Source organism: Cetorhinus maximus, chromosome 7, assembly GCF_964194155.1.
Source record: "Cetorhinus maximus chromosome 7, sCetMax3.hap1.1, whole genome shotgun sequence".
In the NCBI taxonomy this organism is placed as follows: domain Eukaryota; kingdom Metazoa; phylum Chordata; class Chondrichthyes; order Lamniformes; family Cetorhinidae; genus Cetorhinus; species Cetorhinus maximus.
Genome location: NC_135885.1, coordinates 43,343,849 through 43,358,798, shown reverse-complemented (window position 1 = coordinate 43,358,798; position 14,950 = coordinate 43,343,849). Strand labels below are relative to the sequence as shown.

Sequence of the window (14,950 nt, the reverse complement as noted above, 5' to 3'; positions counted from 1 at the left end):
GCAAACCTTCCTCCACCCTGAAAAATATCCATTGACCATTACTCTCTGCTTCCTATTTTTCAGCCAATTTTGTATCCACTTTGCTACTGTCCCTTTTATTCCATGATCAATAACTTTTCTCACAAGTTTGTTGTGTGGCATTGTGTCATATACACCACATCAACAGCATTACCCTTTTCTGCTACCTCTTCAAAAAACTCCAAGTTAGTTAAACACGTTTTCCTCTTTAGAAATCCATGCTGGCTCTTCCTCATCAACTCAAGTTTTCCATGTGACTACTAATGCTATCCCAATTAATTGTTTCTGGAACCTTGCCCACCACCGAAGTTAAACTGACTGGTCTGCAATTGCTGGGCTTATCCTGACTGCATTTTTTGAACAAGGGCGTAATGTTTGCAATTCTCCAGTCCTCTGGCACCACCCCAAGTCTAGGGAAGACTGAAAGATTATGGCCAGTGCCCCTGCAATTTTTACTCACTTCCTCCAATATCCTTGGATGCATCTCATCTGGTCCCGGTGCCTTGTCAACTTTATGTACCTACAGTCTATTCAACACTTTCTCCTTATCAATTTTGAACCCCTCTAGTGACAGAGTTTCCTCATCTGTCACCATGGCCTGGGTAGCATCTACCTCTTTGGTAAAGACGGATGCAAAGTATTCATTTAATACCTCAGCCATGGCCCCTTGTCCATGTGTAAATTCTCTTTCGGACCCTAATTGGCCCTACTTCTTTTACCACCCTTTTACTACTTGTATGTCCATAGAAGACTTTGGGATTCCCCTTTATTTTGGCTGCCAGTCTTTTCTCATAATCCCTCTTCGCTTCTCTAATATGCTTTTTCACCTACCCTCTGAACCTTCTGTATTCCTCTTGGTTCTCAATTGTATTTTCCACCTGACACCTGTCATAAGTGCACTTTTTCTTCTTTATCTTAATTTCAATCTCCTTTTTCATCTAGGGAGCTCTGGATTTGTTTGCCCTACCTTTCCCTTTCAATGGAATATACCTTGATTGTGCCCGAACCAATTCTTATTTGAAGGTAGCCCATCGTTCAGTTATCATTTCTCCTGCCAATCTTTTGTTCCATTCTATCTGGCCTAACTCCATTCTTGCCCCATCAAAGTCGGCCCTTGTCCAGTTAATTATTCTCTGGATTGCCTGTCATCCTTTTCTACCATCATCTTAAAATGTACAATATAATGATCACTGTCTCCTAAATGTTCCCCCCACTGACACTTGATCTACTTGGCCCACCTCATTTCCAAGAATTAGGTCCAACAGTGCATCTTTTCTTGTTGGATTGGACACCATACTGCTGTAGAAAATACCCCTGAACACAACCTCAGAACTTTTGCCCCTTTCTGCCCTTTACGCTACCACTGTCCCAGTCCACATTCGGGTAATTAAAGTCCCCCATTATAACTACTCTATGATGCACCTCCCTGTAATTTCCCTGCAGATTTGTTATTCTATGTCCTTCTCGCTATTTGGTGGTCTAGAGACTACACTGAGAAATGTAATTGGACCCTTTTTCCTTAGCTCGAGCCAAATTGATTGAGGGGTCCTTTAACCCCCTAGGACATCCTCTTTCTCCGGCACTGCAACGCTCTCCTTAACCAATGCTGCCACCCCGCTTCCTTTCCTATCTCTTCTGAATACCCAGTTCTGCCCTTCCTTGAGCCAGGGCTCTGTTATCGCCACATCATCATATTTCCACATGGCAATCTGCCATGTGACTCCCCAATGTTATTTACTATATTTCGTGCATTCACATACTTGCATAGTAACCCTGATTTAGATTTTGCTACTTTCTCCCTTGACCCAACTCTGCCCATTAACTTACTATTCTCTATACTAGTGTTACCTGTCCCTCACAGTATTTTGTGCACCCTCTGTAATATCACATTCCTCTCTAATATCACATCATATCACAGCATGTGACAGGATCTGTAATATTTCTAGATACTTTTGAGTTGAAAATATTGAAATATATTTTGCACTCGTGAGCAGAATAGAATCGTAGAAATTAAAGTACACATGACTCATTTAGTCCTTTCAGTGGTGCTAGTTCTTGCAACTGGACATGTCCATTTCTAATTTGAAATCCCTTTCCCTATTGCAAAAATGATTTAAATCTGGATTTTAAATAGTTTCAACATTAGTAAATAAATAGTTTGCAGTCAGAGACGCTTGAGATTTGTAATAATAATTTTATATTAAAAGTATTGAGCAAAAAAACATTAAAATGTTTTTGCAAAGCTCTCCCATTCCCAAAGGTTCTGACTTAACACCCATAACAATGAAAACCTCATGATGTTTGGATATTATATGCATTTCAAAACATAACCTAGTACATGGATGTTAATCTTGTCAGTGTCCTACGCCTGTACCAACATCATGGCTTTAAATTCAAACCCTGTTTGACATCTGATTGGTTATTTAAAAGCACTTCTACAAAATTCTACCTCTTCTGCATGTGTCAGTGCCTCATTATACAATTAGTGTTTTTGGATTAATCATGGCATGTTTAATCTCAGTTGTTTATGGTGTAGTGTTCCCATGTAATTATTAAGTCTTTGGCTATCAATTCCTTTATTAGATTCTATTGCATTGCAGTCGCATATTTCCTCATGAATATTGGAAAAAGATTGTGAGCATAACACCTGTTTTCATGGTTATATGATTCCCAGTTTAGGCTTGTTGTACTGATAGAGGGACGTTATATGAAAAATGGTGTCATAGCCGTCAGTTAGTATTGGTGATTATCATCACAATTAACCATCTTCTTTTTCAATCCCCGTTCAATTTCAGCTTCAGAAGTTACTCACAATGGACCCAACCAAGAGAATTACCTCCGAACAGGCTATGCAGGATGCCTACTTCCTTGAAGACCCACTCCCTACATCAGAGTATGTTGACTCCTTTTGTTACAAAGACTATTCCAGAATGCTTTCAACAACACATATTGGGGTTTGTATAGCTAAATTTGATAAGTTTGGCCTTATCAACAATAGGGCCCTAGCCATTTTCTTTATTCATTCATGGGATGTGGGCATCGCTGGTGAGCATTTATTGCCCATCCCTAACTGCCCTTGAGGGTGGTGATAAGTTGCCTTCTTGAACCACTGCAGTCCATGTGGTGTAGGTACATCCACAGTGCTGTTTGGGAGTGAGTTCCAGGATTTGGTCCCAGCGACAGTGAAGGAATGGCAATATGTTTCCAAGTCAGGATGGTGAGTGGCTTGGAGGGGAACTTCCAGTTGGAGGTGTTCCCATGTGTCTGTTGCCCTTGTCCTTCTAGATGGTAGCAGCCGTGGGCTTGGAAGGTGCTGTCTAAGAAGCCTCGATGAGTTTCTGCAGTGCATCGTTTAGATGGTACACATTGCTACCGCTGTACGTCAGTGGTGGAGGGTGTAAATGTTTGTGGATAGGGTGCCAAACAAGTGGACTGCCTTGTCCTGGATTGTGTCAAGCTTCATGAGTGTTGTTGAAGCTGCACTCATCCAAGCAAGTGGAGAGTGTTCCATCACATTCCTGACTTGTGCCTTGTAAATGGTGGGCAGGCTTTGGGGAGTCAGGAAATGAGTTGCTTGCTGCAGGATTCCTAGCCTCTGACCTGAACTTGTAGCCACAGTATTTATATGACTAGTCCAGTTCAGTTTCAGGTCAGTGGAAGCCCCAGGTTGTTGATAATTGGGGATTCAGCAATACTAATGTCATTGAATTAAATCACTCACCTTGGAAGCTTGATGCAGAAATTGAGTGTTTTAAATCTATCATGCGGGACAGTGGCTTTCCTGATCAGATCATTACTCGCTGTGTATTGTGTGAACTCGCAAATGGGCCAAATGATGACACTTTCAGACATGAAGAGTGTATGGTCTACCTCATTATCCTGGAATGGCAAGGTATTACAAATTCATGGGCCCTGTTCTTCGCAGACAGAAAGAACATGTACGTACATTGCGCCTGTTTTAGCTAAACAAAATAAGTGACAACAATTTGCTGACTCATTCCTCAGTGTCAAGCTGCCTGGTTTAAATTTCAAATAATGTTTGGCAGTTAACTGTCAGTCACCATTGGTAGTGCTTTCTCCATAGCAATGCCACTTGCCAACCAATCAGCAATATCTTCACATACAGTATAAATTGTTGTTGTCCCCCTATATTGGTATTATTGCGAGTGTCCTAATGAGTGCAAAGCAAAAAGCTTAGACATGTCTCTCTTTTTCAGCAATACTTGAGTTCTGTACTACAAAAGTATCATCGAGAATGAGCTATGCAGCTGGGTAGGATTTTAGTTTTCATTATATTCTTTTTAAATTTTGCAGTGTTTTTGCCGGTTGTCAGATTCCTTATCCAAAACGAGAATTTCTTACAGAAGATGAGCCTGATGATAAAGGAGACAAGGTAAGTGTAAAGAACAGAGCATGTAGAAAAGTTGCTGTATATTATTATGGACTGCCTGAAATTAAACAAAAGTTAGGCTGTTATATAATCAGTTTTGTAGTTCAACGTGTTGGATAAAATTGCATCATGATAGCAGATGGCAAGATAGTTTTTTAGCATGAGACATTGTGCTTAAATTAGTTGACTGCTCTGTTTTTATTCATCTGCATCTGTAGTCTATCGCTTATGCTAATTGCTGCATCAAGAAAGAGCTTATTTTTGGTGCAGAAACAAGCTTTTATAAAAATATTTATTTAAATTGTAAATTTTTGTGCACCAAGTTCAGTCATGATCCTAGATGTTGGAATATGCTGGTTCAGATTTTCCCCTCTGTCTTCTTTTTTGATAAATTGAGAAGAACCAACAGCAACAGCAAGGCAATAATCACACTAATGGAGGTGGCCATCCAGGGAACCAAGACAACAGTCACACGCAAGGACCACCCCTCAAGAAAGTCAGAGTTGTTCCCCCGACCACTACCTCAGGTGGACTTATCATGACCTCAGATTATCAGGTACAGAGCTCATCATTAAGGGTAACATGCTTTTTAGAAGTTAGAGGTGGTTGGGGTCATTTTTTCCCCTAAAATCTATTTTCTACTTAAACAGTAGATAAACTGACTTTCTTAAAGGGAACTTGATCACTGTAGAGGAATGTTGTATTAACCACATTTTATTGTAAAACATACATTGATATTATAAATGGTTTATATTGGCCTCTCATATCAAACAAGTCTGGAGTGAGCACGAAACATTGAAATTCAGGAAAGAGATATTGGGCAGAATTCAGTGCTCCTTACAGGAGCAGGCTTGAAAGTGGGGGAGCATATAATGGGGCGAAAGGTGCGGGGCAGAGACCCTGTTGCCTTCCTGACTTCCCACCAATTAAGTCCAGGGCAGGAAGGGTCGAGGTTGGCCTTCCCACCCAGAGGCCAAGTGAGGCCCCAAGTGGCTATTTAATGACCGCTTAAGCTCTACCTCCAGTGGGCAGAGGCCACGTCACGTTGGCATGCTGCCAGCTAAACCTTGGTGAGCATGCCTGTGGCATTGCAGGGGAGTGGTGTGGGGAAGAAATCCCTCCTACTTGAACTGCTTGTGCACAAGGGGGAGATCTGCTGATGGCAAGGGCTGTTCCTGTAAGAAGACCTCTCCTGTCCTTTAAACTGACACCCCCCCCTCCCTTTTTCCCCCCTTGGCCAGGGCCTCCCTCACTGGCCCTGGCAATCCCGCTCACCTACCTTTTGCTCCACAGCTCCAGCAATGAACCTGCTCTGAGGCCCTACTGCAGTACTGGCAGAGGCCAAAGCTCACTGTGGCACTGCTGGTCCTGGAGTGCTGCCAAACTCTGTTTGGTCAGCAGCTCCCGAAGGCTGGATATCTGCTCTGAAGACACAGAGAACCCTGTCCCCAACCAAGTAACTGCCTGATTGGCATTAAATTGAGTCGGTGGGCCCGAAATAGCCACAGCAGGTTGCCACCAGCTCTCCTGCAAGTAGACGGGCATTGTGCCATCACTATTAAATTCTGCCCATAATGTTCATGTTCATTTAAGATTACAGCTTAAAACGGCTTTCAAAACAGAATATAGTTAACTATAATTCTAGATTTTTAAATTACTTTTCAGTAAGAAATGAAAGGAAATATTTTGTTGTTTTGTTTTCTTTTAAAGCGTTCCAACCCACATGCTGCCTATCAGAATCCTGGACCAAGCACATCACAACCACAAAGCAGCATGGGATATTCAACTACCTCCCAGCAGCCTCCACAGTACTCACACCAGGCACACCGGTACTGACCTGTAGCTATTTCCCAAGCTTAATGCACTCGCTGAGACTACAGACTGAGCATATGGCTGGCAGCCTGGGTCTGGCTCAGTTCCCAAGAATGTACTGTATAACCACATTAGCCAAGTTCTTTTCTTTCCACAGATGGAGCAGTGTCTCCATAATGTAAAGTACTTGGGTTAGACTTGAAAAGAAAGCTCTAGCACAGTTTGTGTTTATTGACATGCTGCTTCCATAGTTTACTTGACCTACTTCTTCAGACCAATTATTCTTTTTTTCCCCCCTTTATGGTTACAGATTGTAGCAGTTGAAGCTGTGAATGTGCTAGAGCAACCATTTCTAATTTTTGGTGATGAATGTTCTTGCTATGTAACAATGTTTTACTAATAGCAAGAAAATATCTTCTAATCTGGTACTTGAAGAAGTTATGTTTAATGGTGAAGGTATCCATGATGCGGACTATACATTATTTGGTACAAATTTCAAGTTTAGGTGCATTTTGTGGTAGGTTACTTAATGTCTCAGTGTTTTATGTCAAATGTATTTGCAGCACAAGATTTTATTGTATGTAAGCTTCATAATTTATCAACTGATTGTAACCTCCCAAAGACTCCAGCTGGGCAGTTTGAACTTTATATCCATTATGTTCAAACACACCTTAAGGCAACCCCATCCCATTCTTTACAATTGACTTGACTTATAACAGCTGCTACGTTTAATTTTACCAGCAGTAGATGAACTGTACTGAGTATTGTATCTATGATCTTTATCCAGCCTTTCAAAGGACATTTACTTTGGGCAGTGTTTATTTCTTTCTGTTGGTGTAGCTGATTTTGTGAGCATGCTTTGGGGGTGGCAAACAAAAAGCATGTGATGTGTCTCCATGTTTGCAGCTTCAGCTCAGATATTTTGTCATGAATTTGCAAAGTTGACATTGTGTAGTGGATTTTCCTTTTTGTTGAATCGAGTTTTTTTTTAAAATGAAAACGTATGTGCTTTTATTGAGTGCCCTTAAGATGAATGTGAGATGTAGGAGAGCCTTCGAATTCATTTAGAAATGTAACATGTGTACTGTACCATTTTACATGAACGAAGCAAGTATTCTGACAATAAATTTTGAAAACTTATAGTATTAACTTTACTACTGTTAAATTTTATCAAGTATTGGGATGACAATGTGTTGAGTGAAAATACCCTTGATTCCAGTTTGCTGAGTGGATTCGTTTGCTACATGGATAGCTGGAGCCATAAGCAATCTTTTCTGAATTAATTGCTCTGTGTAGTCTCTTTTATTTAGTTTCCATGCCTAATTGTTTTCCTAATTCTATAAAAGCTTGCAATCTATGCAATGGTCACTTTAACACATGCTTGCCTGGCGCAAATATTTCTGCGGTCATAGTTTACTCAAAGCTTTCACTTGTTGGGCAGTGTCATCTTTAAACTTCGGTTCCAATGCACAGACTGATTCCTGACACCCTCTTTTGGCCAGTAAAGAAACTACAGCAAAGGAAAGCTTGCTTGGGCACTGCATTAATTGTTGTCAAATGCTTAAAAGTGGTTCTTCTAAATAACTTGTCTAAGCATGCTTTACTTTTGTTATTCTAAGTTGAAATTTCCAGCATGATATTATAGCCAGGCAACTTTTATGTGCCAAATCTGAAGCAAAATATACACATTTTCTGCAATTTTATTCATTGGCAACTCACTCATGCCACAATACCAAAAAAAAATTTTGAAGGGATATTGATTGAAATGTAATTGATGAAATAAAGAAAGCCCATTTATCACAAACGTTAAAGTTTCAGTCTTAGAATACCTCTTAGGGGTCAGTCAAGGAGCAGCATTGATGGTATCTGTGGACTGAAGACAGCATGGATGTGGGAATAAAAAAATATTTTAAATATTTGTAAAATAAAATGCACACAATAAAATAATATCAATTACATTTTTCATTTTTGTTTACATTTTTTCCTCTCGTCTTGCCACCTCACCCACTTGTAAAGTGTGAAATTTACTTACACACATCAGTTTTTGGACAGGGATAATGATCAGATGCTCCACTGAAGCTAATTCAAGACTGGCATTGAAGCTTGTCAAATTTCACACATACAGACGCAAAAATGTTCTGAATATCAGTTCAATGAAGGCCTGTGTGAGAGAGAAACTTTTAATAGCCACCACCTAATAAGATTCTGGAATCAATATTGTTGTGTCTAGTCACCTGAGGTTTTCAAGGCTTCTGTCTCCAAAACGTGTGTAGCCACTGCTAATTGGATTCTGAAAGAGATATTGTTTTGTCTGGTTGCAGGAGTTTCCAAAGTCAGTTCAAAGTTTAATTGTACTTGAGTACTAGACTGAATTCACCTACTTCATTATATAATTTCATGCTGTTTGCAATTTGAATTGGTGTATAAATAACAAAAGACCAGGGGGCGAGATGAGAATTTTATTTACGCAGCACATTGTTATGATCTTGAATGCGTTGTCTGAAAGGTGATGGAGGCAGATTCATTTGTAACTTTCAAAAGATAATTGGATGTATGCTTGAAAAGGAAACATTTAGAGCTATGGGAAAAAAGTAGGGGAGTGGGACTCATTTGATAACTTGCTTAGAGAGCTGGCACAGGCATGAGGGGATGAATGGCCTACTTCTGTGCTATATGATTCCTTGATTACAGTTAATGCGATTTCATATTTGAATATGTTTTGAAGGGAACAAGTGCACAGATATATTTCATGGCTAATTAATTAATTCTGTGAAAAAGTTAACGTCAAGAAGGAATACAGCAATCAAACAAAGCTGCTGCCATGATTTATTTATTCTTTCACAGATGTGGGCATCGTTGGCTAGGCCAGAATTTGTTGTCCATCCCTAATTGCCCTTGAGAAGATGGTGGTGAGCCACAAGTATGGCAGCACTAAAGCAAAAATAAATATCTTCATTATTTTTAACCTTAAATTATGGAAATAAAGATAAACATGTTACAATTGGTTTTTTAAAATGGCATCAGGCCACCATTGTAGCTTGAAGTCAATAATGTTTTTCATTCTTTCACAGGATGTGGGCAGCGCTGGCTAGGTCAGCATTTATTGCTCATCCCTAATGATTTTCACAGAAGATTTCATCTCTGAAATATACCAGTTTTTTGAAAAATTGGCCCAATTTTTCCTTTAATCTCTTTGACTAAAAATGCCTGGTGAAAATTTATAAAATTGCTAGCCTAAATTAGGCTTTTATTCCCTTTCTTTTGGCTCAAATGATGCATATCTATTTTGGATATGCAGGGTTATTATAAGACAGGATATTTTTTCATCCTTATGGACAAATACTATGCTGGCTTAAAACAAATCCATTAGAGTAGGTGCTATGTTAGTGCAAGAAAGCTGTTTGGATGCATTCAGAAGTACCATTTGATTAACAGCCTCCTATAACCTCAGTTGATTAAAGGGAAAAGAAAATGCTTTAATCAAGTAGAGTTTTTAAGGGTCAAAGTCATGGAGATTTAATTATATTAATCAGAATTTGAGTGGTATGAATATTCATTTCCATCTTATAAATACTTTCTACCGATAAGATATATTTGTCAGTTTATAAGAAATAATGTATTCATCTAAATATGTGATTACTTTTCTGGAAATTGCTCAGCTAACTCACCTGTAATTAACTAGATTATCTGTGTCCTTTTTTTATATAAATAAGTACTACGGCAGCCATTCTCCACTCTGACATACAAACACACACAATACAGCCCTGAATTATAACTTCTCCATTAATATTTTGGGGCATTTATTTTGAAGTTGCATGTTTGATTCTGGATTGGAACCGTCAGATTTTGAAGGAGCAATCCTTTAGCACTTGGGATTACAAAGGCCTGGATTCTCACCTTCAAGTCTGGAAACTGGTAGAGCCACCCCTGTGGAAGATGCCCTGCCAGGGAAGGGTAGGGTGGGGGCGGGGGGGTGAGGGGGGGGATGTGAGGGGAGGGGGTAGGTGCAGGATAGAGTTGGGCCTGCCACCCTTGGAAGCAGATTGGAGGTGGCTACAGGGGTGGCCAAGTGCTGAAGTGGGCTGTTAAGAGCTGCCTCAGTTCTCTAGTACATTTTCCCAGTTGTTTGTTTATATTATGGGCTATCTAGCTGTCACCACTCACACCAACACCTCCCCCCCCCCCCCCCCCACCCCCACCCCACTCCGTATTTCACCTTCATGCCACCCACCTACCCAGTGGCCCCTCAAACCCTCCATGCAAATTCATGGTACTTCTATGCTCATTCACTCAGTACACACTTTGTATAGAGCCAATGAATCCTACAGTAACGATGGCATGTGTGAAGCTGCTTAAACCACCCATTCATAATTTTCTTATCAACAATAGAATTAGGAGCAGGAGTAAGCCACTTGGCCCCTCGAGTCTGCTCTGCCATTCAATAAGATCGTGGCTGATCTGAATGTAACCTCAATTCCACATTCCCGCCCACCCCCAATAGCCTTTCACCCCTTTGCTTATCAATAATCTATCTAACTCTGCTTTAAAAATATTCAAAGACTCTGCTTTCACCGCCTTTCGAGGAAGAGTTCCAACAACATGAGCCTCTGAGAGAAATAATTTCTCCTCATCTCTGTCCCAAATGTGGGACCCCTTATTTTTAAATAGTGACCCCCAAGTTCTAGATTCTCCCACAAGAGGAAATGCCTTTTTCACATCCACCCTGTTAGGATCCTCAAGCTCTTTTATATTTCAATCATGTCACCTATTACTCTTCTAAACTCCAGCGGATACAAGCCTAGCCTGTCTAACCTTTCCTTCTAAGACAACTCTCCCATTCCAGATATTAGTCTAGTAAACCTTCTCTGAACTGCTTCCAAGGCATTTACATCCTTTCTTGAATAAGGAGACCAACACTGAACAGAGTACGCAAGATATGGTCTCAATGTCCTGTATAACTGAAGCATATATTCAATTCCCCTCACAATAAATGATAACATTCTATTAGCTTGCCTAATTACTTGCTGTACCTGCATACTAACCTTTTGCGATTCATGCACTAAGGCACCCAGATCTCTCCATCTGAGTTCTGCAATCTCTCACCATTTAGATAATATGCTTTTTTGTTCTTCCTGTCAAAATGGATAATTTCACATTTTCCTACATTATACTCTATTTGCCAGCTCTTTGCTCAGTCACTTAACCTATCCATACCCTTTTATAGCCTCCTTATGTCCTTTTCACAACTTCCTTTCCTACCTATCTTTGTGTCATCAGCAAATTTAACAACCATACCTTCAATCCCTTCATCCAAGTCATATATACACATTATAGGAAGGATGTGATTGCACTGGAAGGGGTGCAGAGGAGATTCACCAGGATGTTGCCAAGGATGAAACATTTAAGTTATGAAGAGAGGTTGGATAGACTTGGGTTGTTTTCGTTGGAGCAGAGAAGACTGAGGGGAATGGGCAGGGTGGATAGGGTGCAGCTGTTCCCCTTAGTTGAAGGGTCAGTCACAAGGGGACATAAGTTCAAGGTGAGGGGCAGGAGGTTTAGGGGAGATGTGAGGAAAAACTTGTTTACCCAGAGGGTGGTGACGGTCTGGAATGCACTGCCTGGCAGGATGGTGGAGGCGGGTTGCCTCACATCCTTTAAAAAGTACCTGGATGAGCACTTGGCACGTCATAACATTCAAGGCTATGGGCCAAGTGCTGGTAAATGGGGTTAGATAGGAAGGTCAGGTGTTTCTCACATGTCGGTACAGACTCGATGGGCCGAAGGGCCTCTTCTGTGTGATTCTGTGATATAAAAATTGTTAAAAGTTGAGGCCCCAGCACTGATACATGTGGCACATCTTGCCAACCAGAAAATGACCCATTTATGCCTAGTGTGTTTCCTGTTAGCTAACTGATCTTCTATCTATGCCAATATGTCACCCCCTACACCATGAGCTTTTTTCTGCAATAACCTTTTGATGTTGCACTTATCAAATGCCTTCTGGAAATCTATAACATCCACTGGTTCCCCTTTATCCACAGCACATGTTACTTCTTCAAAGAACTCCCATAAATTGATTAACCATGATTTCCCTTTCACAAAGCCACGTTCACCCTGCCTGATTATCTTGAATTTTTCTAAATGCCCTGCTATAACGTCTGTAGCTTCTAACATTTTCCCTATGACAGATGTTAAACTGACTGGCCTGTAGTTTCCTGCTTTCTGGTTCTCTTTTTGAATAAAGGAGTTATATTCACTATTTTCCAATCTAATGGAACCTTCCCCGAATCCACAGAATTTTGGAAAATTTAAAGCCAATGCATCAACTATCTCACTAGCCACTTCTTTTTAAGACCTTAGGAAGAAGTCCATCAGGACCTGGGGACTTGTCAGCCTGCAACTCCAGCAATTTGCTCAATACCACTTCCCTGGTGATTGTAATTTTGAGTTCCTTCCTCCCTTCCATTTCCTGATTTACAGCTATTTCTGAGATGTGACTTGTATCCTCTATAGTGAAGACCAACACAAAATACTTGTTCAATTCATCTACCATCTCCTTATTTTCCATTATTAATTCCCCAGACTCATTTTCCATAGGACAATGCTCACTTTGTTAACTCTGTTTTTTGAATAGTTATAGAAACTCTTACTATCTATCTTTCATTTCTAACTATCTTTCTCTCATACTCTAATTTTTCCCTCCTTATCAATCCTTTAGTCATTCTTTGCTTTTTTTAAATATTCTGTCCAATCTTCTGACCTTCCGGCAATATTTGCAAAACTATATGCTTTTTCTTTACGTTTGATACTATTTTAAATTTTTTTAGTTATCTATGGATGGTGGGACCTCCCCTTGGAATTTTTCTTTCTTGCTGGAATGTATCTATTTTGTGTGTTCTGAATTGTCCCTTTAAATGTCTGCCACTGCATCTCTATTGACCTACCTCTTAACTTCACTAGCCAGTTCACTTTCGCTCACTCTACTTTCATGCCCTCATAATTGCCCTTATTTAAGTTTAAAAGACTAGTCTTAGAACCCATTCTTCTCTCCCTCAAACTGAATGTAAAATTCAATCATATTAAGATTGCTGCTACCTAGGGCGCCTTTACTATGAGGTCATTAATTCATCCTATCTTGTTGCACAATACCAGGTTTGTCTAGCCTGTTCTCTGGTTGGTGCCAGAACATGCTGTTCTAAGAAACTGTCCCAAAAACATTCTGAGTTCCTCATCAAGGCTACCTTTGCCCACCTGATTTTTCCAGTCTATATGTAGATTAAAATCCCCCCCATGATTATCATTATGCCTTTGTGATATGCTCCCATTATTTCTTCCTTTATACACCCCGTCTTACCATGTGGTTACTGTTAAGGGGCCTGTGCACCACTCTTACAAGTGACTTATTGCTGTTATCATTTCTCATCTCTACCCAAACCACTTCTATATGCTGGTTTCCTGAACTTAGGTCAGCCCTTTCTATTTGTGCTAATACCATCATTAATTGACAAAGCCACCGTCCACCTTTTTCTTAGCTTCCTGGCCTTCCTAGATGTCATATACTCTTCAATATTCAGGTCCCAGTATATGTCATCCTACAGCCATGTCTCTGGAATGGCTATCAGCGCAAATAGAAATAAATAAGTACTATTAGTTCATCTGTTTTGTTTCAAATGCTACCTGAATTCAGAAACAGAGCCTTTACTTTTGACCTTTTTATGATTTTTGTAACCTCGAGCCATATCTTCTGATTTACTCTTAGATTTGTACTCTCTGTCCTTTCCTGTCACAGTCTGTTTATCCTTTGTTATATTAATACCTTTATCTCTTGCCTTGTCTCTACTCTGATTTACCACAAATTTGATCCCTTTTAAAGTTCTCCTAAAAGAGCTGCTGTTGCTACAACTCTGTAAAGGTGTAAATCAACCAGATCTTTAAAGTAATGCTGTAATGAGCACTTGACACCACTTTATCTTGTGCAAATAAACATTGAGTCTTTGAGAAAAAAACAGATCACAAAAATTGTTTTTTGTAACATAAAGCTGTCAATCAGGCAAGGTTCCCCCTTCTCCCCAGCTGTATCAACAAATTAAAACCTTTTATGAGAGTCTTAGCTTTCAGCCAACCATTAATATTGAGGCAAAATCTGGACCAAAGTATTTACAGCACAAAAACAGTGTTTATGCTCCACAGAAGACTCGTCCTACCTTTCATCTAACCCCATCAACATATCCTTCCTCGTGTATTTATCCTTTAAATGTATATATGTTATTTGCATCGACTACTCTTGTCATGTGTAGAGACTTTTTTTTGGTATATACGCATATTATATATACCACGTTCCGGTCTCACCCACAATTGGAAACTTCACTACATCTATCATATCACCCCTCAGTCCTTAGAGAAAAGAGCTCTAACCTATTCAATCTTTCCTGATAGATTAAACCTCTCAATTCTGATATTCTAGTAAATCTTTTTTGTACCTTCTCCGGTGCCTGTATATCCTTTCTATAATTTAGAGACCAGTGCTCATAGTTTTGCAAGATTCTGTGCAAATTATGACCGAACTTCTCTGCTTTACAATTCTATCCATCTAGAAATGAACCCCAGTGCTTTGTTTACTTTTTTCATGGATTTATTAACTTAAATGACGCTAGGTAATGTTGATAATTAATAAATAAACAATTACCACAAAGGCTTACTTTGTAATGTAGCTTGTATTACTATTGAATG

At 39.8% G+C, this 14,950-nt stretch overlaps 1 protein-coding gene across 4 annotated transcripts in view; it reads left to right on the top strand.

Moving 5' to 3' along the window:
- The window catches only part of cdk8 (cyclin dependent kinase 8), a 192,624-nt gene extending 185,259 nt beyond the window's left edge, over positions 1 to 7,365 (top strand). For 3 of the 4 annotated variants that reach the window (XM_078545403.1, XM_078545405.1, XM_078545406.1), the window contains 4 exons: positions 2,814 to 2,911; positions 4,333 to 4,411; positions 4,806 to 4,964; positions 6,119 to 7,365. In XM_078545403.1, coding sequence (XP_078401529.1) covers positions 2,814 to 2,911; positions 4,333 to 4,411; positions 4,806 to 4,964; positions 6,119 to 6,244 — 462 coding nt within the window. In that variant the 3' untranslated portion in view covers positions 6,245 to 7,365. The remainder of the gene's footprint in view (positions 1 to 2,813; positions 2,912 to 4,332; positions 4,412 to 4,805; positions 4,965 to 6,118) is intronic. The other variant, XM_078545404.1, reaches the window with a different exon arrangement.
- Positions 7,366 to 14,950: the final 7,585 nt, after the last annotated feature.